At 39.2% G+C, this 27,631-nt stretch overlaps 1 protein-coding gene across 8 annotated transcripts in view; it reads left to right on the top strand.

Moving 5' to 3' along the window:
* The window catches only part of LOC127442891 (gastrula zinc finger protein XlCGF8.2DB-like), a 295,005-nt gene that overhangs the window by 211,547 nt on the left and 55,827 nt on the right, over positions 1–27,631 (top strand). Inside the window, exons 1-4 of one of the 8 annotated variants that reach the window (XM_051701227.1) lie at positions 392–460; positions 1,693–1,870; positions 3,588–3,747; positions 24,084–27,314. The exons of 5 other annotated variants lie outside the window; for them this stretch is intronic. In XM_051701227.1, coding sequence (XP_051557187.1) covers positions 3,663–3,747; positions 24,084–25,036 — 1,038 coding nt within the window. In that variant the 5' untranslated portion in view covers positions 392–460; positions 1,693–1,870; positions 3,588–3,662 and the 3' untranslated portion in view covers positions 25,037–27,314. Of the gene's footprint in view, positions 1–391; positions 461–1,692; positions 1,871–3,587; positions 3,748–24,083; positions 27,315–27,631 lie in introns of those variants that run through there. 2 more of the 8 variants (XM_051701221.1, XM_051701222.1) reach the window with 2 other exon arrangements.

Below are 27,631 nucleotides of genomic sequence, written 5' to 3'. Positions count from 1 at the left end.
AATTGAGGGGGACACGTCCCCTGCATCCCCCACGTATTCTACGCCCATGTATCAAGATGTGACTGCCACTGGAAGATGGTACTTGAGATAAAAATGTCCCTCCAAATACAAGCACTGATCTCCACTTTGTTTTTAAAATGAGTTATATTTAACTCATCAGTACAGCTCGCAAGTTCAAACACAAATGCTTGTGATGCAAATAAGCTACCTGTCCAGTTTTGTTATTTGGATTATGCAGGGCATTTCCCAGAGATGACACATTCATTCATGATTTGTTAATCAAAAAACAGAAAGAGAAATTCTAGGTCCAGAGTTTAGGGTGTCTGAGGTCGAAGGTTTTGTAGTGTTTTTAGTCGATGCCTTCATTAGGTGGCGGTAAAGCACTAGTATGTTTCGATCCGCCGTTAAAAATGAAGAAGAATGTGTTGTTGTGACTTCAACAGGATTGAGCCTGATTAAGGTTTGTGTTTTGAGCACTTTAGTTAAAATATATAAAACATTAGCAAAAAGTTTGTCCATAAAATACTCTTACCACGTGGTAATATGACTTTTCCTTCGGTAATATAAATGTAACATTGAAGAATCCATCTTGTTCTGATCCATTGTTTAGTCTAATTAATCATCAAAACTATCTAAACAAATCATAACAGCATAATATGGTTTAAATTGATATGTAAGATGTGTACTACAATACTGACAACTGTACCTAGGTGTTTTTCTAAAACTGCACTGTACAGGGCTGGACATTAAAATAAAAACATTGAAGTACATTATTCCAAATAAATGACTTCAACGCTGTTTAGCGGTTTTAAAATCATAAAGTCATTGTTAGGCATTAAAAATAACCGTAACCGAATGAAAAATGAAGCCTGAAACCTGTTGTCACTTAAGTTTTTACTAGCGCGTCATATAACCTTTCTGCAACGTTTTGGGAATGTTAGTTAATGGTTGTGAAACCTAAAAATAACCATAAGTGAATGTTCTGTGTAAGTTCTGATTAGTTTGTCAGACAAAAACCTCCCTGCAACGTTCTGAGAATATTGGTTGGTGGTTATTACAAAATAAAATGTAAAGATACATTCCAAGAATCTTTAGAAATTGGTTCCCAAAAGTAATAGTCCTTATTTTGTAATAAAGTTTTTATTTTTTTGTTTTATCCCCTTTTCTCCCAATTTGGAATGCCCAATTCCCACTACTTAGTAGGTCCTCGTGGTGGCACGGTTACTCGCCTCAATCCGGGTGGCGGAGGACAAGTCTCAGTTGCCTCTGCTTCTGAGACCGACAATCCACGTATCCTACCACGCGCCTCATTGAGAGGGAGAAAAACCATATTTTTGTGGCCCGTGTTATGTTGTCATCATCAAAAATAGATTCATCAATATCAAATGTGTGTACATTGTGAAGTGTCCTTTTTTAAAGAGTATTTATGCTACATTATCTGTATCGTTGAAATGCAATACAGTTAGAGAGGAAAATAAACTGCAAAAGAAAGTAACAAGAAGTTAAAGAATATTTGAGTACAGCTGATGTAAGGAGCATCGGTCAGTCTGCGCACACTCGCACACTGATTCAATTTATCTTGCAATAACAATGTTGAGAGATCTTCACACAAATGCCTATTAGTGAGTTGCGTTAAAGAGGGTGAAAAAATCCTATTCTGTATCCGAATATTCATACTTCTCTACTTTGTAGTATGCCAGTAAGCGAGAAATACCAGGATGACCTACTATTTCTGGCGAGATTTTGAAGTGTGGATCAACTGAACACTTAACAATCTCATAATCCCTTGGGAGCTGAGACGACTCCATGTTCAGAACACTGGATTTAAAGGAACGACGGTGAATCGCGAGGCGGATATCTCTTCTCAGCTGTAAGTGCTATATATACCATGATAATTGTTCATTGAATGGTGCATGTTTAACAAAATCAAAGCAGATAGTTTCGCGGTTGTTATTGCGTCATGTATTTGGGTCACGAGACGATGCCAAAGTCCCCGGATGAAGTATGTCTGACATCTATTTTTACTACTCGCATGCATACCTAAAAGAATGACTGTTTTGCTGGCAGATAAGTGCATCCTTCATCAAATACAGTACATACTGTAACAGTATGCGGTTTCGGATGCAGCACTAGTGATTTAAGGCTGTCAAGTTAAAATGAATTGAATTTAAGATAAAAATGCTCATTTTAGCATTCAGATTTTGTATGTGTGCCAAGCACAGATGATAACTTGCATTCTGGGGCAATAACAGACGCTGTGCATTGAATAAAACAGAACTTGGGTGTTTCTCGAGATTAAATTTCCTTTTAAATTGACACAGCGTCCAAACAAATGCATCGTTACTGCACGGGACACAGAAAAAAATGCGTGATACAACGGAACGGTCAAATATGTCCATCTAGCTCATGCCTACATAAAAGAAAATAGACATATTCAGCACCCAGAGGTGGAAATCTTTGGCGGTTGTGTCTTGACTATGACTTGATTTCTTATCAGTGTCTCGTTGCATAAGTGTTAGGTATGTAAATAAAACTGCATTAAATGAAAAAAATTAAGTTAACATAGTAGATGCGTATATTGACGGGTTTCTTTTCTCGTTTTACTTCTTTACTTAATATTTAAGAATAGGAACTGGCTAAATCTTTTGACTTTATCATTTTATCCACATGGTGCTGATTGGTTTGTATTGATTTGTTGCACCCTCTTGTGTACGTAGGAGACAAAGTCGTTTTAAAACCAGGGCCCATATTCACAAAACATCTTAAGGCATAAAGTAGCTCGTAATGCGGAAATTTAGGAGCAACTCTTAAAAATTTGGGGCGTGTCACTTTTGGAACTTTTACTTTTTGTAAAAGTTTAATCTAAGAATAATTTATGAAGCATTTTAACACTTTAAGTAGCTCCTAAAATCACAAATGATCTGAAGCATGGCTGCTGTTGTCAATCCACTTTAAAGAAAATGTATTAGAATATTATGACATTGACCATTTAAAAAGGTATCATCTGAATCACAAGTCAATGCGAGTCTATGTATTTTAATAATATAATATTATGAATATTATAATGTTGACATTGAACTTTAAGGAAAGGTATGGCCTGAATCGAAAGGTTGTTTTCACTATTGTAAACTTAAAGATGCAGTTACTTCTCCCACAAATTTAAACAAACTGTTGACAGCCGTTTTGGAGCTAGTATTGGAAATCTTTTTCGTTTTAAAACGTATCAGTGGTGTGTGCAATGCTGAACACTCATTGTGTTCATTAGTTGACAGTAAAACCATGAAAACAGAACATATGTTTTCTTTATTGCAGTGAATACAGAAATAAACCCAATAATAAAAACTCTTATTTACCCATATGTTGTTCTAAACCCGTGTAAAAAATCTAATAAAAAAAAGATGCAGTGAAAGTGAATGGTGACTGAGGCTCTCATTCTGCCTAAAATCTCCTATTAATGGAAGAAGATCATACAGGTTTGAAAGAATATAAGAGTGATTAAGTCATGGCAGTTTTTATTTTTGGGTGAACTATTCTTTCAGAGGTGCTAATTGCTGTAAATATACCTATATAATTTTTGATTTTGGCAGATCTCTGCTTCCTCTGTTCGAAAGATTCCCATCATCCTTCAAGTCAAGTGACAGCACATTCTACATGAGAGAAAGATGGAGATTATTAAAGAGGAGAGTGAAGACATCAGTATTCCAGATCTATGTGCATTGAAAAAGGAAAATAGAGAGGCACAAAAAGGTTGGTGTCAACAAGTCCTGAATCAGTATATTATTATTTTTTAATTGAACGATGTTGTAGGGGAATACAGCTTGACTCATTAGAGACACCAGTATGAACAATGAAGATCAGGAGTCAAAGTCTTTTTAAAGAGAGAGTTTACTGAAGACAAAGTTCTCCACATTTCCAAAGGCAGATGAGAGCATAACAGAAATTAGTTGAGGATCCAACCTCAAACTAGCTTTGACGATGGTAACAATAGTAGGCTGATGCAAATGAATTTACATAATCTCTAAGATTCTGATTAGTAGCAACACCGATCATTCTAGAAATCTTACAAACATGGTGTTCTACTACATAAATAGCATGAATTAGAGCTTTTTCATTTATAACTTTTTGAGACACTATGTTCATAGTTCATAATCAAGTACCATAAGTGTTTCAGATTAGTCATAATTCTTAGAGGTCTTTTCTCATTTAGACTACTTTAAGCCCCCTGGGCGGCAGCAGATTCTCTTAGACCCCGTTTCCATTAAGATGAGTTTTTGGTGATCTGATCAAAGGCGGTCAGCACTAAAGTTGGAAATGGGGTCCAAAACATTTTGTCATCGGATCACTGAAACCACATGTGGAGGTGACCACATTGCTTTTGTAACAGAAAAGTCTATAGGTCCTGGATGCATCCCGGACAGCTTTAAGACACCACCTACTCGCCGCCCATGGACATGTTATGGGGAAGTGCAACAAATCAAGGGGTTCAAACTTTGCTGTGTTGTAACAAAACAGACACTGATTGCAATCTAAATGGATGCCCGTGGTTGTACTTCAAAATGAGACTAAGTGTCTCGTCTCTGTTTGGCCCGAGGACTCCGTCCAACAGAAACTTCAGATGTTAGCTAAAGATAAAGCATGTCAAACTCGCGTACTGGGGGTCGGAAGGGGTCGGTTAAAATGTCTATTTTATTATGAGTCCAACGAAATTTTAAAAGTCCGCCTGTCATTTTCAACTTCCGTGGGAGTTGTTTTGGACTCTGCTGACACGACATGTCACACTTCACTGAGGGAACATCAGAAGGGGTCCAACCCTGTTGATAGTGAAGGTACGCTGATTTTTATGTTTTATTTTTTAGGTTATTGTACATTTTTACTTTGTACACATAATGATTATTTTCTTTTGTTTCTTGTGGGATATTGAAGGGCCTTAAAAAGTAATGACAATTTGTGTATTGACACAGCTTGGCATGGGGCTGAAGTGGATTCAGATAGAGACCGAACAAGAGGGCAGCAACGACTAGTGGCACAACCAGAAGAAAGAAATCTTAATTTGTGTTTAAATGTTTTTTACTGAGGAATCAGACAAACAGTCATTGCTACAGAACACCCTCAATTCCAATTTAAAGACAAAAAAAGGAAAAGAAAAAAATGAGACATACAAAGAACAAAATAAACAAAACCCATAGAACAGAGCAACTGCCCCACAACTAACCAACCCTCCCACCCACCCCTCCCCTGGGACTTCATGTCATGTCTTAATAATGGGGTAGTCAGTGCTGTGCAATAGCTCAATTTACACTATCAAGATAGTGGAGGAGGGGAAGCCAAATCTTATTGAAATGCTCCAATTTGTTTAATAAAAGAAAAAAAAAAAATTCCAGATGTAAAAGCTTTACCATTGCTTCCAGACATAGATTAATAGATGGAATCTCTGACTTTTTCCAGAACCATAATATAACATCCTTTGCCACAATAAGAGCATAAGAAAGAAGCTGTTGTTGATAATGTTGAAATGAGGAAAGTTTATCAGAAACCCCAACCACCACCAAACATGGGTCGGGTGCAAGTGTGATACATAACATGTCCAATAGAGTATGAAAAATATTCATCCAAAATGGAGGTGGCTTAGGGCAAAGAACATAACTATGAAGGGGAGTTGCTTCCTCAATCTGACACTTATCACACAAAAATTTTGTGTAGCTTTGTTTTTGCATAGTGAAGTTGATGAATGATCTTAAATTGAATAAGGCAGTGCCTTGAGTTAACGGAGCATTTGTGTATGTTCTCTAATGCATCATCCCAGAGCTCATCACCTATCTCCTCCCCCAGCTCCTGCTCCCAGAGTGTTTTTATACCATCCATAGAAGGGGATGTATTAAGTAACAGTGAGTTATAAAGTAGAGATAACAGGTGCCTGATCCAGCCCCAAGAGCTCATCAAACTTTACACGTTTCGCTTCACAACTAGGCAAGTGTTTTCTCACGTAATCCCTGTTCTGCAAATATCTAAATAAATTGTGTCTATGTAAACCATACTGTGCCTGTAATTGGTTAAAAGAGGCAAAACTCCCATGTATAAAAAAGTCTCCCATGGTGCAAATACATAAATCTCTCCATTGTGTAAAAACAGAGTCCATTATTGATGGGACAAATGAGGGGTTCCCTCCAACTTTAAGAGGAAATATATAGACACTATTTTGAATTTTTATTTGATCTGTTTCCAAATATGGATTATGCTGTGAATTATGCAATTATGATTATAAACAGACTTATCTACAGTTGAAGTCAGACGTTTACATACACTTATGTTGAAGTCATTAAAACTCATTTTTTAAACCATTCCACAGATTTAATATTAGCAAACTATAGTTTTGGCAAGTCATTTAGGACATCTACTTCGTGCATGACAAGTAATTTTTCCAACAATTGTTTACAGACAGATTGCTTCACTTTTAATTGACTATATCACAATTCCAGTGGGTCAGAAGTTTACATACACTAAGTTAACTGTGCCTGTAAGCAGCTTGGAAAATTCCAGAAAATGATGTCAAGCCTTTAGATAATTAGCCAATTAGCTGTGGATGTATTTTAAGGCCTACCTTCAAACTCAGTGCCTCTTTGCTTGACATAATGGGAAAATCAAAAGAAATCAGCCAAGACCTCAGAAAACAGTTGTGGACCTCCACAAGCCTGGTTCATCCTTGGGAGCAATTTCCAAACACCTGAAGGTTCATCTGTACAAACAATAGTACGCAAGTATAAACACCATGGGACCACGCAGCCATCATACCGCTCAGGAAGGAGATGCATTCTGTCTCCTAGAGATGAACGTAGTTTGGTGTGAAAAGTGCAAATCAATCCCAGAACAACAGCAAAGGACCTTGTGAAGATGCTGGAGGAAACAGGTAGACAAGTATCAATATCCACAGTAAAACGAGTCCTATATCAACATAACCTGAAAGGCTGCTCTGCAAAGAAGAAGCTACTGCTCCGAAACCGCCATAAAAATGCCAGACTACAGTTTGCATGTGTACATGGGGACAAAGATCTTACTTTTTGGAGAAATGTTCAAAAATGAAACTGTTTGGCCACAATGACCATTGTTATGTTTGGAGGAAAAAGGATGAGGCTTGCAAGCTGAAGGACACCATCCAAACCGTGAAGCATGAATAAACATTTTGTGAATCTATTCACAAAATAGATGGCATCATGAGGAAGGAAAATTATGTGGATATATTGAAGCAACATCTCAAGACATCAGCCAGGAAGTTAAAGTTTGGTCGCAAATGGACAATGACCCCAAGCATACCTCCAAAGTTGTGTCAAAATGGCTTAAGGACAACAAAATCAAGGTATTGGAGTGGTCATCACAAAGCCCTGACCTCAATCTGATAGAAAATTTGTGGGCAGAACTGAAAAAGCGTCTACAAATCTGACTCAGTTACACCAGTTCTGTTTGGAGGAATGGGCCAAAATTCCAGCAACTTATTGTGAGAAGCTTGTGGAAGGCTAACCAAAACGTTTGACCCAAGTTAAACAATTTAAAGGCAATGCTACCAAATACTAACAAAGTGTATGTAAATTTCTGACCCACTGGGAATGTGATGAAAGAAATAAAAGCTGAAATAAATAATTCCCTCTACTATTCTGACATTTCACATTCTTAAAATAAAGTAGTGATCCTAACTGACCTAAGACAGGGAATGTTTGAAATGTGTCAGGAATTGTGAAAAACTGAGTTTAAATTTATTTGGCTATGTATGTATGTAAACTTCTGACTTCAACTGTATGAAGGTGATAAGATCAACTCACCAATGTCATGGGGAGTACACTCCTCTCTTTCCAATTTAATCCAAGTGGAATGTGTAGTAGTAGCCACATTATGATTGTGTGAAGAGCGGAAGCATAGTAATAAAGAGAAAAGTTTGGAAGGGCCATACCACCATCTGTTTTGGATTTACAAAGGTGGGCTTTGCTAATTCTGTGGGCCTAATAGTCCCACAAAAAAGGAACAATAATCGAGTCAAGCTGCTTGAAGAAAATCTTAGGCAGAAATATGGGGAAGAGATAGAGAATTGGAGGAAGAAAGACATTTTTTATCGCATTGACCCTTCCAGCTAGGGAAATAGGAAGTGACCTCCAAAACTGGATGTTATTTTGCAGTTTGGCCACTAGAGGAGGGAAATTGGCTTTATATAATGACTGGAAATCCTTCATAACATTTATTCCTAAGGATGTAAAGTTATGAAGAGTTATTTTGAAAGGGAAGTTTCTCAGATCAGACAAGTCTCAAAGCATTATAGGCAGTAGTTCACTCTTAGAGCAGTTAGTCCTGTACCCTGAGAATGTACCAAAATGAGAAATCGTTTTTAAGATGACTGGGATAGTGGATTGAGGTTTGGTGACATACAACAGGATATCATCTGCATATAATGAGATTTTATCTAATGTATCCTTCGTGCCATATCCATGTATGTTGGGGTCAGCCCGAATGGTTTGTGCAAGAGGCTCAAAGGCAAAGGCAAAAAGTAAAGGAGACCGAGAACAGCCCTGTCTGGTGCCTCTATGTAACTGAAATAAAGGAGAAAGCATTTTATTAGTGAAAATTCATGCACACGGCCTATGATAAATAATTTTTAGCCATTTCTCAAAACTTTCACCAACACCATATCTTCTCCAGGCTAAAATGAGATAAGGCCACTCCAGCTGATCGAAGGCCTTCTTGACCGTACTTGCGTGTGTCAGTAATTTAGCATCCACCAAATAATAGTCGATTTGCATATATACATTATGAACATTAGAATGAAAGGAGTAAGCTTTTTCCTGTGGGTAAAAAATCCATAAAATATCAAAGAAATTAGAATATTGTAAAAATTCTTTCAGGAAAATGCTGGAATTTGAAGGCGACGCTCTGCGAGATGATGAGTGGTTCAAATATGTGTCCAAAACTAGATTCAGATCACCCTTTGAGTAAGTTAGTCTGTGAAATGTCAGGAATTTGAGCAAGGACATGTCTATAAAATGAGGGTGAGTCTGAGTTAGGTCCATATATATTAACCAGTGTAATGGGCAGTGAGTACAGTTCCCCTACCAATATTAGATACCTGCCCTCTTTATCTACAACCACTGACTTGTGGATAAATGGTGTACCCTTCCTGAATAATATGGCCACACCTTGATCTGAATGCGCATGTAGCATAAGTTTTGACCAATCCATCTACATCTTAGCTTAATATATTCATTTTTGTTAAGGTTTCCTGAAGAAAAACTATGTCACTAGATAGTGATTTTAAATGTGCCAATACCTTTCCCCTTTTTACTGGCTGATTCAGGCCTTTAACATTCCATGAAACCATAGTGAATTGTCTCCCCTTTTCCAATTGCGTTATATAATCTTGCATGACTTGAGCTCATACCAAACTATTAAGTACTCCATCAGTGTAATAGATATAATCATATATTGTGTATAGAAGTCCAAAAGCTGCCCTTCCCATAACAAAACTCAATGTCTTGCCTGTACTATGAGAGCACTACAACAGTACATCCTGGTGCCATCACTTCCCCAGGTAAATGACGCACATGTACACAGCCGTCCACATGATATGGGAAAACGGGATTTGCTGGACCAGGTGACCTTCTTCCATTGCTCCAAGGTGCAGTTCTGACCTTTGCGTGCCCATTTAAGGTGCTTTCGATGTCGGACAGGGGTCATCATGGGTACTCTGACTGGTCTGCGGCTGCACAGCCCCATACGCAGCAGGGCGTGATGCACTGTGTGTTGTGGCACATTCCTCCCGTAACCATCATTAAAATTTTCTATTACTCGTGCCACAGTAGACCTTCTGTCAGTTCGGACCGGATGGGTTAGCCTTTGTTGCCCTTGCACATCAATGAGCCTTGGGCGCCCAACAACCTCTTGCCGGTTTGTGGTTTGTCCATCCTCGGACCACTGCCGGTAGGTATTCACTACTGTTGACCGGGAGCACCCTACAAGCCTTGACGTTTCAGAGATGCTCTGACCCAGTTGTCTGGCTATAACAATCTGGCCCTTGTCAAAGTCGGTCAGGCCTTTACTCCTGCACATTTCTCCTGCATTCAACATGTTGTCTATGAGAACTGATTGTTCGCTTACCATCTAATCTACCCAGACCTTGACATATGGCCTTGTTAGGAGATGATCAACGTTATTCGCTTCACCTGTGAGTGGTCATTATGTTTTGGCTCATTGATGTATGTAAAAGATAAGAGTAATTCTATAATAATTTGTTCTTATGAAGCTTGAGTTATTTATAAGCAGTCAGCATAAAATTCTCAAAGTAAAAACCTATACTTTGTGCAGGACATTTAAAACAATAGGAACTAATTACCAGAGTACCCCATTTAACAAGTGGGGCTTGTGGTGTCTCATACACCATACTGAACACTAAAAGTTTAAATCCTGTCAAAGAGGATTTAAGTTAAAGACCTATTTTTATGTCTTTATGTAGAAGATTATCATTAATGGTCATGACAACTTCGAATTGTAAACTCCCCTTGCTATTGTTCTATACATTGACCAATTATACAAAATACAGTTATATTCATTCATTGGTAAATGCTCGTAATGGATATTGCAATCCAAAATGGAAAAAGCAATAAACAATTTCCAGTAGTAGTTTTTTATTGCCTTGACACAAGAAAGTGATGCTTTTACATAACTGCCACTAGCCCTTAGTAAAAATCAGATTTTGGTAATCATTTTTATGTGAAGTGCTCCAGGAGTCACTTTGACCCAGAAACACAATTTGAATTTTATGCCCTTACGTTAAAAAGTAAGTTTCAGCCAACAATTTAACTGGTTATATCCCTGTAACAATTTGGAAACATAGTAATTACATCATTATAAAGCTGTGAGACATTTGTACTATGGTACATTAAACATCTAAGTGACTAAAAATAATAGAGCAGGGAGATTATAATATGTTTTTTCCAACAATTAGTGCAAGTGCTTTAAGAATATTACTAAAGCTAACATTATCTTTCTGGCTAACATAGATTAGGTTTGTCAAAATTGCAAGAATGACCTGTGGAAGTCATGAGAGCATCAGTTGAAAATGATCAACAACAAATCATAATGTTTTGTACCGCATATGCCATCATTTTCAGTAAAACTGTTTATGATCTTACAGCCGATTTCAACTTAAATTATTGGTTGTATATTTTTTAAATACTTGATTAAAAAAGTTAAACATTTATTTCTGACAAAGACAGAAATTCCCAGGACAACTTTCAAACTAACAGATGAGCAACAATGCGACAAAAAATTAGCACATAGTAAAATAACTACAGGTTAACAGTCTCTAAGTACTGCACATTTCTATCATGCTGCCGTTGTTCTGCTCTCTCCAAAGCCATTGGAATGTCAAGTGCATTGAGTTCTGCTGGCTTCTCCACTTCCTGCACCCAAGTGGAGAAACATCAGTAACTAAGTAATTTTAAATTGTGCAAATACTGTAAACTATTTATTCAAAAGCATAAAGCTTAAAAATGCATAAACTGTAGTTTATCTGCACAGGGATCTACTTCAGAAGTATCTCTGAAGTATCATTTTTTAAACAAACAAAAACATATCACATGCACAAATGAATAAATATATTTAATGAAGTTATGTGCAAATGAATAAAAAAATAATTAAATGACCAAATTAAGGTAGATAAGTACCTATAAGTAACAGTATATAATCTAACAACATCAGTGTTTGTGTCACCAGTCCTACTTGACCCACCCCGAGCAGGATTCGAATGGGCGATCCCCGGCATGGGAGTTGGACGTGCTAGCAAGGAGGCTATAAAGCCATGGCATCTAGCCTCAGTCGCTAGTGTGTTTCTTAAGGCCAGGAGAGTGAGGTTGACACACTGCACACCTAGCACGTACCAGCTGGCTACTGTTACACTCACCTTCCTAAAACTCACTCCCATCCTGGTCACGACACCAGTATCACCAGTCCTACTCACATACCAGCTGGCTACCTTTACATATGTAGTATAAGTATTGTGACTGAACTCAACTACATCGCTGGCTGTGGAAAGAAACACTCCTGATGTGTCATGTAATAGTACCATGTCACTGCTGTCTTTAAATACCAAACAAGGCTTTAGAGCGGTCTCTTCAGGTCCAGGAAATGGGTAACCGAGTCACCGCCATGACCCTTGTTTCCGCATGCCTGTGAGATGCCAAGCCGCTGGGAAAAGCCACCAATCGCACATTTCAGACCGGGAAAGGCGTGCGTGCGCCCATCTGACCCCCTTCTCTACACTGCTCAACGTTTAGTGAGCCCCCAATCACAAAAAGAACACTGCGATTACTTGGAGTGAAATCACACTCCCCTTAGACACTTTATTTACACCTTTTGTCTTAATTTTTGTTTAAAATAAATGACTTTCTGATGGCATGTACAGCCACTGTCTGTCTTTGCTTACATGGAACTATAATGGGCAAAAGGTGGACTTGAACCCGGTTCGCCCATGCAACTAATCAGCTGTCTTACTAATGTCGCTACATCATATCTTAGGCCAAGGTGGGCCAAATTCACATACTTATCTCTGCATGTCTTTTCTTTGAATTGTATGCAGAATTTGTAATAGTTTTGATAGGTTCCCTCAGACTACTGCGTGCATATCTGGGCTGTGTGCCCAGTGCTTTTTACACTTATTGCAAATAATTATTTGGCTATACTGAACCCGTGGTAGGGGGACCCTGGTGGCCACGGGAGCCCTATGCAGCCGCATATGTCGCTTAAAAGGCAGGGCCGGCACTGCTAGAAAGTCTTTCATCAACAGGTTCATGATAGGGTATGCAGGGTCACCGAGATGCACAATGGGCACCTACGTTCCTTCATTGTCCTGTGTGTCCTAAATGTAAAAAATAATAAAAAGGACATGTTGAGGTATAAAATTAGATGCAATTCAAAAAAGAAAATATGTTAAGTAGTACAGTGTCACTCCCCGATGGGAAAAGTGTGCCACTCTTTGCCACCTCGAAAAATCCTGGAGTTCTGTAGCACACATGCATCATGCCCACTGCCAGCTCAACCCACAATGATATTGGTAAATCTGTTGATGACCAATAAGAAACAATAAGTAAACAAATAAACTTAGAGGTGACTGGTTCAATGAGAGGATAACAGGCTGTTGGTTAATGTTTATAAAACGTGTATGTGTGTTGCTTAATACTCAATGAATATTGAGGCTAGCACAGCATAGGCAAAAGCAACTGCCCTTCTTATCCTTTTCATTTGCCTCCTTTCTCATTCTTTTGTAAAATGCATAACATGGCTTCATCCATTCAATGTAAAAAGTTGGAAAAGCCCATTCAGATATATTAAACACACTTCACAGAACAACTTTAATCTGCCTCACATTAACACGCAGTGAGAGACTGACGTAGTATTTGTGCACGGCACTTGACCCTCCCACGAAAGTGATGTAGTGTGTGACGAAATAAGAGGGGATGGTCCTGATGAAACCCGATCACAAGTGAGTGGAGACGCATCTGAGTCACATGTTAATACCAGTTGAAAACAGCAATGTGTCCCGGCTGACCGTTTTTGATCGGAGGGTTAGGAAAACACATCTTAATACCAGGTGGAAACGCACTTTTGGCTTGGTCAAATGACTCTCATAGCTCCAAACAGTCACATCATTAGAATAAACAGAGGGGCTATTGTTTCCTCGAGGTTGAGTCTGGCCTCACAGGCCTTATCCAGCTGGAACACATGATGATAGAACAAACGTCCACACACAACATAACATTTAAAGGGATGGTTCACCCAAAATTAATAATTCTCTAATCATTTACTCTCATGCCGTCTCAAACTTTTTGTGTGTTTTATGTACACAGATGTTTTGGAGGAGATGTAATGTGTTTTTCTCAAAGCCAAATCAATTTCCAAGGGGTGCTTTGGTAAAAAAAAAAAAAAAAAAAAATATATATATATATATTAATTGTGATCAACTGTGATCATAGAAGTTGAAATTTGACACTAAAACAACTGTATCCATAGGATATATTCTTTTAAAATTTGGCTATTTTGGTAATGTTTTCGAACATATCCATGGACCCTGATAATTGCTGCTTGCAGTTGTATTTATTATTATTATTATTATTATTATTATGCAGTTTGTGGCTGGGAGAAAAAAGAACCTTATGGTAAAAAGTTCATAAATTTGGCACACTATTAGGTGAGAGTCTAAACATTCCTCTAGCTCCTAGATTGTTATCAGTTCATCACCAGATCTATTGACAATGAAGATCAAAAAGTTTTTAAAATCTTTATGATTGACCAAATCGTTCTTGTATAACACATTAACGCATTTATTGGCAAGCACAGCAAAGAGAAGCTATTTATTGGCAATGCTTTGGTGTTATGAAACGAAACTTAGTGTATGCCATCATGTCCTGAGGATACCTGAGCAGTTTTGGGACAGTCTGGTCAAGAAATCTGAAAAAACATTTTGCTTTTAACTAGGGATGTGCACAAGTAATCAACTAATCGAGTACTCATTCTTCACCAATTAGTCAACTATTAAAAACACAACTTAAATATTGCAAATTGATTTCCGCTTGCACATTTGCTTGCCGTAAGCAACAATTAATTATACTGTACTTTCCCTCACCAATGGTGAATCTCTCACAAAATCTTGCAGCTACAATTAAGTCCACTAGGGGGTGCTGTGGATGACTTTTCGTTGAGGTGTTAGTTGAAAGATAATGCGTGTACTTTCAGGCAATGCCAAGTGTGGCAATTCTTGTAGTATTTTCATTTTTATTAAATGCTACTGCTGGCACTCAGTTCTTATTAAAGCCATGCATACCAACAGATGCATATGATGGAAAGAAAATGCAAAGCAGTACAAAGAATTTATAAAATCTGTATGTGCCTGAAATGTCTGAACACCAGCAGAGCCCATTTTCAAAAAATAAAAGTGAACTTTCACCACTTGTTTTTGCCAGTATAGATTTCTGTGTAAGCTCTGGGTGAGTGTAAATGTTTATTTATTTATTTATTTATTTATTTATTTTTATTATTGCATATTTTGTATTTCAGTTTTTTTCCCAAAAGAAAAGCATACCTGAAGTTAGCTCATTTTCAAACTATTCTTGGTAATTTTTGTGAATAAAATATATACATTTATATATAAATAAACATAAATATGAGTTTCACATGTCATACTTTTTGTTTTACCTTACATTTTAATTTACGAGTAATCAGACTTTTTTTTTTTTTTTTTTGTGGGTTAGAGTATTCGACTGGAAAATTACTCTGTAATGCTCATCCCTACTTATAACTTCTGAATAGTTTAGTTAAAAAAAACATGAGCTTGGTCTCTTTAAATTCCTTGGGACATACCGAGTCAAATGACACCCAGTGTTCCTAGCTTAGCCATTGCATGACGGCCATTTTGAATTTTGTCGTAAAATTATGTATTTTACAAACACATGGGCAAATCATTAGGCTCATTTAAGATGAGCAACTTCTGTGCAGAACCGATCACCTGTGATCAGGGGCAGGTGCATGCTGGTTGGAAATGATGTCCGACTTGCTGTGATGTCATTCAGACATGGGCCAAAATACTCTCACGACAGCGAGGCAGCCACAGCTTTTAGAGCCAGGTGATGCAGTTGCTTTCTATTAGCCGCACTATCTGGAGGTTTGATGGGAGTGGCTTAAACAACCGTGATGTTTTGTTATCTTCCATAACGTTGGATTTTTTTTAAAACTCTGATATCCGGGGGGCTTGGGTAGCTCAGTGGTAAAGACGCTGGCTACCATCCCTGGAGTTCGCTAGTTCGAATCCCAGGGCGTGCTGAGTGACTCCAGCCAGGTCTCCTAAGCAACCAAATTGGCCCGGTTGCTAGGGAGGGTAGAGTCACATGGGGTAACCTCCTCGTGATCGCTATAATGTGGTTCGTTCTCGGTGGGGCGCGTGGTGAGTTGAGCGTGGTTGCCGCGGTGGATGGCGTGAAGCCTCCACACGCGCTATGTCTCCGTGGCAACGTGCTCAAGCCACGTGATAAGATGCGCGGGTTGACGATCTCAAGCGTGGAGGCAACTGGGATTTGTACTCCGCCACCCAGACTGAGGCGAATCACTACACGACCACGAGGACTTGAAAGCACATTGGGAATTGGGCATTCCAAATTGGGAGAAAAAAAATAAAAATACACTCTGATATCCTGTTTATGTGTTTTATGTGTGTGTGAATAGTCTCAAAACTTTGACAGTGCGATATCTGTATGGGATCTGTGATTATAATATTTCTAAAATATCTGAAATTCTTGTTTTTTTTTTATTTTTTTATAAACAGTAGATACAAAAAAGGCAGCTTTTGGAGGGGAATTAAAGAACAGGTACATTGGGTGTCTTATTCATCATATTCATTTTCATTCAAAAGCAACAACATTTTAATTAAATCCACTTTATCAGCAACAAAGCACATAAATGCGAATCGAACAATATCTGCCTTTGATCTCATAGGAGGCTGATCCACTACAAGAAGTGAGAACTGTCTGAATTGACAGCACTTATTCACCTTCCTTGACTGCAGCCGCCTATTCAAGCAGAGGCGTTTGGCATCACTAACGAGCCAAACATGAAACTTGGTATGTGAATTGATACATGCCCAATTGATCATGCCCAAAAGCTACCTGAGAACTGTAGAACTGTAGTGACAGTGCGAGCTAGTGGTCAAAAGATATAATAACATGTACAAAAATGCTTACAACTTTTGAGCAATTTAGCTTCTCATGTCCTTAGATTCCTTGAGTCATGTAGAGTTCAATGATATCAATTCTCATGTGTAGGAATTTCATTAAAAACCTACTCTTTCGATCTCCTAGAGCATTTATTGGATCTTCCTAAAATTTTCAGACCATGGCCAAAAGTTAAAACGTTTTTGATATGTAACGAGTAGCTGCATAGGTTGTGATACTCAAGATAAAAAGTGGGTCTACATACACTGATGAGCCAAAACATTATGACCAACTGCCTAATATTCTGTTGGTCCTCCGCGTGCCGCCAAAACAGTGCCTACCCGCCGAGGCATGGACTCTACAAGACCCCTGAAGGTGTTCTGTGGAATCTGGCACCAAGACATTAGCAGCAGATCCTTCAAGTCGTGTAAGTTGCGAGGTGGAGTCAGCGTGGATCAGACTTGTTGGACCAGCACATCCCACAGATGCTCAATTGGATTGAAATCTGGGGAATTTGGAGGCCAAGACAACACCTTGAACTCTTCATCGTGTTCCTCACACCATTCCTGAACAATGTGTTCAGTGTGGTGGGATGCATTATCCTGCTGAAAGAGGCCACTGCCATCAGGGAATACTGTTGCCATGAAGGGGTGTACCTGGTCTGCAACGTAGATACGTTTAGGTAGGTGACACGTGTCAAATTGACGTCCACATGAATGGTTGGACCCAGGGTTTCCCAGCAGAAAACTGCTAAGTGCATCGCACTCCCTCCACCAGCTTGTTGTCTTCCTACAGTGGATCTGTGGACCTTCCTCCACTGCTTCAAAGTCCAGTTACAGTTCCCATTGTAGGCACTTTCGATGGTGGACAGGGGTCATCATCGGCACTCTGACAGGTCTGCTACACAGCCCCATACGCAGTAGGTGTGTTATGGCACAATCCTCCAGTAACCATCATTAACATTTTCTGACTAGTGCCACAGTAGACATTCTGTCGGTTCAGACCAGACAGGATAGCATTTGTTGCCCTCACGCATCGATGAGCCTTGGGCGCCCAACACCCTGTTGCCGGTTTGTGGTTTGTGCCTCCTTGGACCACTGTCAGTAGGTACTGCTCACCAGGAGCACCCCAGAAGCCTTGCCGTTTCAGAGATGCTCTGACCCAGTGGACTGGCCATAACAATTTGGCCCTTGTCAAAGTTGCTCAGGTCTTTACTCCTGCCCATTTCTCCTGCATTCAACACGTTAACTACAAGATCTGATTGTTCGCTTAACATCTAATCTACCCAGACCATGACGTATGGCCTTGTTAGGAGATGATCAACATTATTCGCTTCACCTGTGAGTGGTCATAATGTTTTGGCTCATCGGTGTATATTCTATATACTGTAAAAACTACAATATATATACAAATGTCTGTAAAAGGAGTAAAGGCTCTTTACAATATCCAAACATTTCTTGAGAGTCCAAGTTTAAGTTCAGAGTGTTCAGTAGTGTTCTTCCAATCTAAAATGCAATAATCCAAACGTGCTGTGATAATCCCAAAAAGTAAGTATTTCAGTAGCAATAGAAACCAATAGTATCGGACTCCACAATCCAGGACACATGATGATCATCGATCTGATCACAGGTAAAGCCGGCATCACACAAGCCGATTTTTCCAGTGATTTTCAGGTGTGAGCTTCATTAACATATTAACCGTCCAGGCGAAGGGAGACGAAGTACGCATTAGTGTCTGCCAGTGGGAGGTCCTTAATCACTTTTCTGTTAATCAGCAACAGAGAAAAGGATCATGACAGAAAAAAAATTGCTCTGTCGCCAGGGCAGCTCTTGTGTTCTCAAGTGACCAATGAGCTTCTTTTTATTGAAGAACTGTCAAGACATTAAGCTGATCTCAATGTTTTCATCTGCAGTAGCACTCAGCTGCATATCATCAAACGCTGATTGAAATCCATAGTGATTCTGTAACCAAGCTTTTTTTCACATTTCTCTCTACAAATATGACTAATGAAATCAGAAAGTGTATGCACAACAATCTGATTTTATTGAATGTAATTTCTTTACTCATGGACATACACAGAATGTTTTGGATATATGCATTCTATGGCAAGCCTCGAGGGGATAAATACACAATCACACGCTTTCATAATGTAAGATATACCATGAATCGCTTCCTAAATAACTCTTTTACAATTGTTTATGCTCACGCCATACTTCTGTTGTAATTTTGGCAATTTCTACGTGACCGGGAATCAGTGAAAGATAGTTGCGGTGAGTTTGTATGTGTGACACCCCTCCAACATTTTGTATCGGCAAGTGTGTGTGAAGAGAGAGAAATCTCAGCAAAACAGTCTGCATGTGTGAAACCCTCTGCCAGAATGAGTTGTTTAGAGTCTGTAGTGAGGTGGAACAGACACTTCCTGTCAAGTGACCACCAGTCATATCATTAAATCTTTAATCTCATATCATAGCATTTTACTTTTTTAACAATAATATAAATTTCAAATACACTGCCTGGCAAAAAAAAAAAAAAAAAAAAAAATATCCCCGTTTGAATTTAAATAAGCAGATGCTTAAGAGCCTATGATGGGATCATTATTGAAGTGATTAATATGTTTAGCTGACAACAATTATTTTAACCCTAACTGATGCAGTGTGTAGCTTCTCATTTCTTAAACAACCATGTTGGACGACATGTCCCATGGTCGTGGAAAACATGTTACTGTGTTTCAGAAGGGGCAAATTATTGGCCTGCATCAAGGAAAGAAATCAACTAAGTAGATTGCAGAAATCACTGGAATTGAGTTAAGAACTGTCCAACGCATTATTTGTTTGTCATTAACATTTTTAATTGATTCAACACATGAAAAAATGTACTAAATTAGGACAAACAGAACATAAATACATGAAATCTTTTATATCTCTATTATTCATTTCCTCGAAAGCCACCACCTTGCCCAGTTCGGTGCATCGCTCCTGAAAGGAGCGAGAACCAGCTGCCTTCCAACCCCTAAGAATTATTTTCCTTCCAATCATCACACTGGATAGAACCCACTTTTTTATATATTTGTCATTGATATAAATGACTGTCCCATCCCCCAAAATACACAGTCTTGGGCAGAGAGTAATGTCAGGTGTCCAAGGCCTCACTGATGAAGTTCTGGACTTCTGACCAGAACTCCTGAATCTTCACACAGAACCAAAAGGCATGGGCTATGTCCCCATCTTCCAACTGGCATCTCCAACAGGTATGTGTATCTATTAAACCAAGTCTATACAACCTAGAGGGGGTCCAATAGAAACGATGTATGATCTTAAATTGCATAAGATGTACCTTAGCATCTCTGGACATAGATTTGACATTTTTTAGAATCCTTTCCCACTCCCCATCCTCCAGTGCCATGTTCAAATCCTTTTCCCATATCCCCTTGAGAGATGATAAAGCTCCGTTGCCAAGACAAAGAATAGTGCACCAATGCTTCGTGACCCTTCCCAAAAGCAGCAATCACCACACTAAGGGTGTCTGCCACTTTAGGGGGCTGTATACCACTTCCAAAGACGGTACATAATAAATGGCGCAACTGTAAATATCTGAAGAATTGAGACCTCGGAATCCCAAATTGCTGTATAATATTATCAAAAGATCTCAATACTCCATTTTTGTACATGTCTTCAAGTGTAGCAACACCCCTCTCAATCCACTCTGTCCAGCAAATATTGATAGGGGAGGGGGCCTGGGTAGCTCAGGGAGTATTGACGCTGACTACCACCCCTGAAGTCGTGAGTTCGAATCCAGGGTGTGCTTAGTGACTCCAGCCAGGTCTCCTAAGCAACCAAATTGGCCCAGTTGCTAGGGAGGTTAGAGTCACATGGGGTAACCTCCTTGTGGTCATGATTAGTGGTTCTCGCTCTCAATGGGGCGCGTGGTAATTTGTGCATGGATCGTGGAGAGTAGCATGAGCCTCCACATGCGGAGTCTCCGCAGTATCATGCACAACGAACCACGTGATGAGATTGATGGTCTCAGAAGCAGAGGCAACTGAGACTTGTCCTCCACCACCCGGATTGAGGTGAGTAACCGTGTCACCACGAGGACCTATTAAGCAGTGGGAATTGGGCATTCCAAACTGGGAGAAAAGGTAATAATTTGGAGTTATTGCGCTCAAACTAATCAAAATAATTTAGCTTCAGGTGCGTAGAGCCAAAAAAGTGAAAAGTTGATTACCACAGACTGAAAAGGGGTCTAGAGCATTGAAGAAAGCAATGTGCTGAAACGTCTGCTCCCTTTGTTGATTTTTGAGAAAAGGTCATAATAAATTAATAAATAAATAAATAAACGAGGGGAACTTCAGTGGGGAGAGACTGTAGTTAGTAGTTGAATTTTGAAATACAATTCATTTTTATAACATTAACCTTCCCAATCATAGACAGATGTAAAGAAGCCCACTTATCCACATCACTCGCAAACCTTTTTATTAAAGGGTCAAAATTAACTCTAATTAAATCACTCAAACTTGATGGAAATAAAATGCCCAAATACTTAATTCCCTGCTTGGGCCACTGGAAGGTGCCCGGCTGAAAAGCTGTTACAGGTCAATACGCTGTCAGAGCCAAAGCTTTGGATATAAAACCAATTAACTCTGTATCCTGGAAACTTAGAAAAGGAATGAATAATTCTGTGGAGGCAAGGCATAGATCTAGTAGGGTCGGAGACGCATAATAAAATATCAAAAGCTTATGCGCTACACCTCCTGCCACAACCCCGGGAAAATCATCCTCCTTTCTTATCACAGCTGCTAATTGTTCCAGGGCAAGACAGAACAATAATGGGGAAAGAGGGCAACCCGCCAGTTGCCCCTATCCAGAGTAAAATAATCTAAAATGAATCCATTTGTTTGTACTGCTGCTACTTTGTGTCTATAAAGTAACTTAATCCATCCAATAAAAGTATTCCCGAACCCATACAGTTCCAAAATCTTAAAAAGTGAATCCCATTCTACCATATCAAATGCCTTCTTGGCATCAAGTGAGATGGCAGCGACCGGAGTCTGATCATTCGCCACTGACCACATGATACAGATGAAATGCCTAATGTTATCAGAAGAGCTACGGCCCCGAATAAAGGCTGTATGCCTCAAACTTGTCCATGATTTTCCCCAGGTTATGCATTTCATCATCATCATCATTTGCATGCGTGAAGGTATTATTTACTTCTATAGAATACAACTCAAACCTTTGCCGAAATATTCTCCAGTTTTCTAAGAAGTTTCCATGTTGTAAATCAAGTCCCGCAGGAGGTTTTAATCCATCCATAGTGCAAATATTGAATTTGTGTCTCTACTCCTGTTACTGTTACGTGTTACAAATGAAAACAATAGACGGGAGTCCAAACTTTTTAACTCAAAAGGTTCTACCTGAACTCCTTTTATATACGTCACTTACGTACAAGTGGGGAATTAACCTCATATCATAACATTATTCATCTCATATCTGAGCAAGGAAGAGAGCCTAGATCTCAAAAAAGTAAACCATGCATATTTTGGTCTTTAGTGGGTAACTCCTTGTGCTTCTCCCTGGTTTGAACAATACCTAGTCAAACTGGTGTGATGTCCCTCCTTGGGGTCTTCCCTCTTGCTCGCCTTCAAGGTCACTCGTTTCATAACGGAATCGGAAGTTGATGGAGATGATGGTGATAGTTAATGGAGCAGATGATACGAGGGTGTTGCTGTTTCGTACGACCTGTCGTATTGCGGACCTTCTCCTTTCTCCCCCAGTTTTTGCACGATCCGACAAACTGCCAGACGTCCTAACGTACTGAAGGCCACCAGGCAACAGGTTCTTTGATGTCTGTCCGTGGTCCTCACATGGAAGCCCTGTAGAATTTTAGAAGCTAACAACTGTGGAATGATGAGCTGCATCTAGTGTCCATCATTCATCCGCCGTGCCCATCGATACAGTATGCCCTGCCATTCTTCGTATTTGGTCCAGGTCATCTGGCATGTAGTGCAGAGGTGGTAGTATGTAACTGTCTTAGGGTGATGTTGTTGGCCTGGGCTTTAAGGATTTCCTCTCTGGTGAATGGTAAGATGATGTTTGGTATTACAGGATTCGGTTTGGCTGTTTTCTCCTTTCCCGTTCCTTCACCAGGAACTGTTTTGGTGATATTGTGGTGTTTGTCTTTAACCTTGCTCGTCTTATCCGCTAGCCATACCCTGGTGGAGAGTGATAGAGAGTCGTAGGTTGGTTGTGTGCATGGATGGAGAGGATCAAGTGTGGGTAGGGTTGCTGGAGTGCTCTCGAGTGGAATATCAATAGAGATGATGGAAGTGGTCGGTGAATAATGAAAGTGGTGGTTTGATACTTTTTTATCAGCTGTTGCTTCCACTTCTCTCTCTTGTGTCTCCAAAGCATGATGGACATACTCCTCTATTTTACCCATTTTTAAATCCATAGCCTCTAAACACATCTCAAGGTTAAAATGACTATTGATAGTCTTTAATAATCCTTTTTCAGGTTTTAACAAAAGTTATTTGAGAACAGTCACTTCAATTTTCATCTGTTCATAATCCCAAAGATGAATAGCAAATTCTCAGCTGTTTCCCTCCCCAAAACCCTGTTCAACTCACCAAACATCCTTGGTTATGGGCCCGCTGGTTTGAATTTGGTTTGAATTCCTCAGAACAAAAACTTGCAAACTAATGCAAGGAAGTTTTGATGCGTACAAACGTTCAAGTTTGGCGATCTCTGACCTGCGAATCTGGATGACTAGAAGTTGTGTGACCAATAGTAGATTGAAACGTAACACACTGACCTCTTGGCTTAATTCAAAGGATACTTATTTTAAAGCTGCATGTTTTTCTTGTTGCTGGAAAGTGAATTTATGGTATTTTATAACATTTGTAATACAGTATTATTTGTTATATGTGATTTTATTATTTACTAAAAACAGATGCCCTCCCACGTGACACATCCTGGTCCGTTGCGTTGTCAGAAAAACATCTTGCTTGCTCAAAGCCTAGTGTGACTTCTCCTTTATTCAGTCTATTAAAATTGCTCCAGACTGCAATTTACATTTAACTACAATTACAATTTGTAAAATGTTGCATAAAATAAATTGTTTTCTAGTCTCAACCTTATTTCTTTTAATAAACCAAGTATTGTGGATGCATTTTATTTTGTGACTAGTTTAACTTGACAACTCTGAACATGAGAATGACAAAATCAACCTTTAATATAAAGATCAAATACAAATAAAAACTTCCTCTACTGCTTTTTACCATTTCATCTGCTCTTCCTTTGTTGCATTCTATTTCTTGCTTGTATTTATTTTGGACTATTTTATGTTTTATTTTAGACCTGATGGAAGTGAAAGAGGAAAGCCAAGAACTGAATGAAGAGGAGGAGAAACATCACCATCAGAAACTTGCTAATTTCATACCTGAAGAAAAATCTTATAGTTACTCAAAGACTGAAATGAATTGTATGCAGAAAAGAACAAAGGCAGAAGATTCTTCTACATGCCCTCAGTGTGGAAAGAGTTTCACAAAAAAAGGAAACCTTAAGAGTCACATGAAAATTCACACTGGAGAGAAGCCTTTCACGTGCATTCAGTGTGGAAAGAGTTTCACAACAAAAGAAAACCTTAAGAGTCACATCAAAATTCACACTGGAGAGAAGCCTTTCACATGCTCTTGGTGTGGAAAGAGTTTCACAAAAAAAGGAGTGCTTGAGAAGCACCTGAGAGTTCACACTGGAGAGAAACCGTTCACATGCCATCAGTGTGGAAATAGTTTTGTTCAGAAAGTACACCTTTCTAATCACATGAAAATTCATTCTGGAGTGAAGCCTTTCACATGCCCTCAGTGTGGAAAGAGTTTCATAGATAAAGGAAACCTTAAGAGTCACATGAAAATTCACACAGGAGAGAAGCCTTACACATGCCCTCGGTGTGGAAAGAGTTTCACAAAAAGAGGAGTCCTTGAGAATCACCTGAGAGTTCACACTGGTGAGAAACCGTTCACATGCCATCAGTGTGGAATGAGTTTTGGACAGAAAGCACACCTTTCTAATCACTTGAAAATTCACACTGGAGAGAAGCCTTTCACATGCCATCAGTGTGGAAAGAGTTTCTCAAGACCAGGTACCCTAAAAAACCATCAAATTGTTCATTCAGGAAAGGAATTACACCACTGTTCACAGTGTGGCAAGAGTTTCAATTACGCAGGAAAACTCAAAAATCATCAGTGCTCTCACTCTGATTTCAAAGAAAAAAATACTCTTGAGAAATCACATGAGAATTCACACTGAAAAGAAGTATTTGCACTTGACAATTCATGGAAATGAGAAGCCTTACTTTTGTTCTCTTTGTGGAAAGTTTTTCACAGCTGGGCCATTTTAAACAGCACCAGAAAATACATACAGGTGTGAGAGATTATGTGTGCTCAGAGTGTGGTAAAGCCTTTGTCTTAGTCAATGCCTTAAAACGGCACCAAAGAATTACTACAGGAGAAAAACCTTGCAAGTGCTCATATTGTGGAAGGAGTTTCACCATGGTAGCAAACGTTAAAACGCATGTAAGTGTTCATACTGGAGAGAAGCCACACCACTGCTCTTCAGCTTATCATGTACTCTACAAACACATTTAAAGAAGAACTGCCAAAAGTTGTTGCAGTGAGCAAAGTTGAGAAGATAGAGTCTTCAAAAGATCTGTGAAAAATATTTTAAAGAACATATTTTTATGGATTACGCAGTGTCTCAATTCTGAGTCAATTCTGAAAGTGAGTTGTAAGAGGATGAAATTGACCCTCAGCCAGCCCCAGGAACAGCCTGTCAGCAAAAAGGACCAGAACCGGCTATTTATTCTGTCAAAATTGCTAGTCATTTATATTTAAGATGCTAAGTCAACATCTAAATATTTAATATAACGTTTTTTTTTTTTTTTTTTTTTTTTAATTTATTTCTGTATTGTTTTAAAAACCAAATAATGGTGTGGGAATAACTGGGTGAATACCTAAAACACGAACACCACACAAGGGTTCCTAAATAGTCTATTAATATGAACATACAAAAATATTATTGTATTGTATGCTAATTAAGCTATTTATGTAAGCTAAAAGGTATTTTATTTGCCTTTCCATACTGAAATCTGATGTATGGTCATGAACATACACTATATTGCCAAAAGTATTCGCTCACCCATCCAAATAATTGAATTCAGGTGTTCCAATCACTTCCATGGCCACAGGTGTATAAAATGAAGCACCTAGGCATGCAGACTGCTTCTACAAACATTTATGAAAGAATGGGCCGCTCTCAGGAGCTCAGTGAATTCCAGCGTGGTACTGTGATAGGATGCCACCTGTGCAACAAGCCCAGTCGTGAAATTTCCTCGCTACTAAATATTCCACAGTCAACTGTCAGTGGTATTATAACAAAGTGGAAGTGATTGGGAATGACAGTAACTCAGCCACAAAGTGGTAGGCCACGTAAAATGACAGAGCGGGGTCAGCGGATGCTGAGGGGCATAGTGCGCAGAGGTCGCCAACTTTCTGCAGAGTCAATCGCTACAGATTTCCAAAGTTCATGTGGCCTTCAGATTAGCTCAAGAACAGTGCGTGGAGAGCTTCATGGAATGGGTTTTCATGGCCGAGCAGCTGCATCCAAGCCATACAGCACCAAGTGCAATGCAAAGCGTCGGATGCAGTGGTGTAAAGCACGCCGCCACTGAACTCTAGAGCAGTGGAGACGTGTTCTCTGGAGTGACGAATCATGCTTCTCCATCTGGCAATCTGATGGACGAGTCTGGGTTTGGCGGTTGCCAGGAGAACGGTACTTATCTGACTACATTGTGCCAACTGTGAAGTTTGGTGGAGGGGGGATTATGGTGTGGGGTTGTTTTTCAGGAGCTGGGCTTGGCCCCTTAGTTCTAGTGAAAGGAACGCTGAATGCTTCAGCATACCAAGAGATTTTGGACAATTCCATGCTCCCAACTTTGTGGGAACAGTTTGGGGATGGTCCCTTCCTGTTCCAACATGACTGCGCACCAGTGCACAAAGCAAGGTTCATAAAGACATGGATGAGCGAGTTTAGTGTGGAAGAACTTGACTGGCCTGCACAGAGTCCTGACCTCAACCCGATAGAGCACCTTTGGGATGAATTAGAGCGAAGACTGCGAGCCAGGCCTTCTCGTCCAACATCAGTGTCTGACCTCACAAATGCGCTTCTGGAAGAATGGTCAAAAATTCCCATAAACACACTCCTAAACCTTGGGGAAAGCCTTCCCAGAAGTTGAAGCTGTTATAGCTGCAAAGGGTGGGCTGACGTCATATTAAACCCTATGGATTAAGAATGGGTTGTCACTTAAGTTCATATGCGTCTAAAGGTAGATGAGCGAATACTTTTGGCAATATAGTGTATGTAAAACAGAACTATAGTTTATAGGCTTAATTTGGGCATATAGGTATATGTAGGCTACATTTTCAAATTACACTATGATTTGGGAAAATATATGTTACATATATGAAAACACCCATTTGTGAAATAAATGTTGCATTTAAGTGCAAGTATGTGACTTTTTCATACAAGTGAAAACCAAACATGAATATACTGTACATATTAAATGTGTTTTGTATTGTGATCTGATATGGGTATAACCTGAAAACTACAAACATCAAATGGAACTGAAATATTGGTACAATGGAACTGAGATGGCAGTTTTGCCTACTCATTTCAAAAGTCCACCACACGCCACTGACATAGTACAGGTTTGAAATTAAGAATTTAATATTTACATGTATGCATTTGGGAGATGCTTTTATCCAAAGTTACTTACAATGCTTTCAAGGTATACATTTTATCAGTTTGTATGTTCCCCGGGAATCAACTCATGACCTTGGAATTGCT

This window comes from Myxocyprinus asiaticus, chromosome 6, assembly GCF_019703515.2.
Source record: "Myxocyprinus asiaticus isolate MX2 ecotype Aquarium Trade chromosome 6, UBuf_Myxa_2, whole genome shotgun sequence".
Classification (NCBI taxonomy): Eukaryota; Metazoa; Chordata; class Actinopteri; order Cypriniformes; family Catostomidae; genus Myxocyprinus; species Myxocyprinus asiaticus.
The sequence above is the reverse complement of the archived record's forward strand: the minus strand, read 5'-3'. Positions and strand labels throughout refer to the sequence as shown.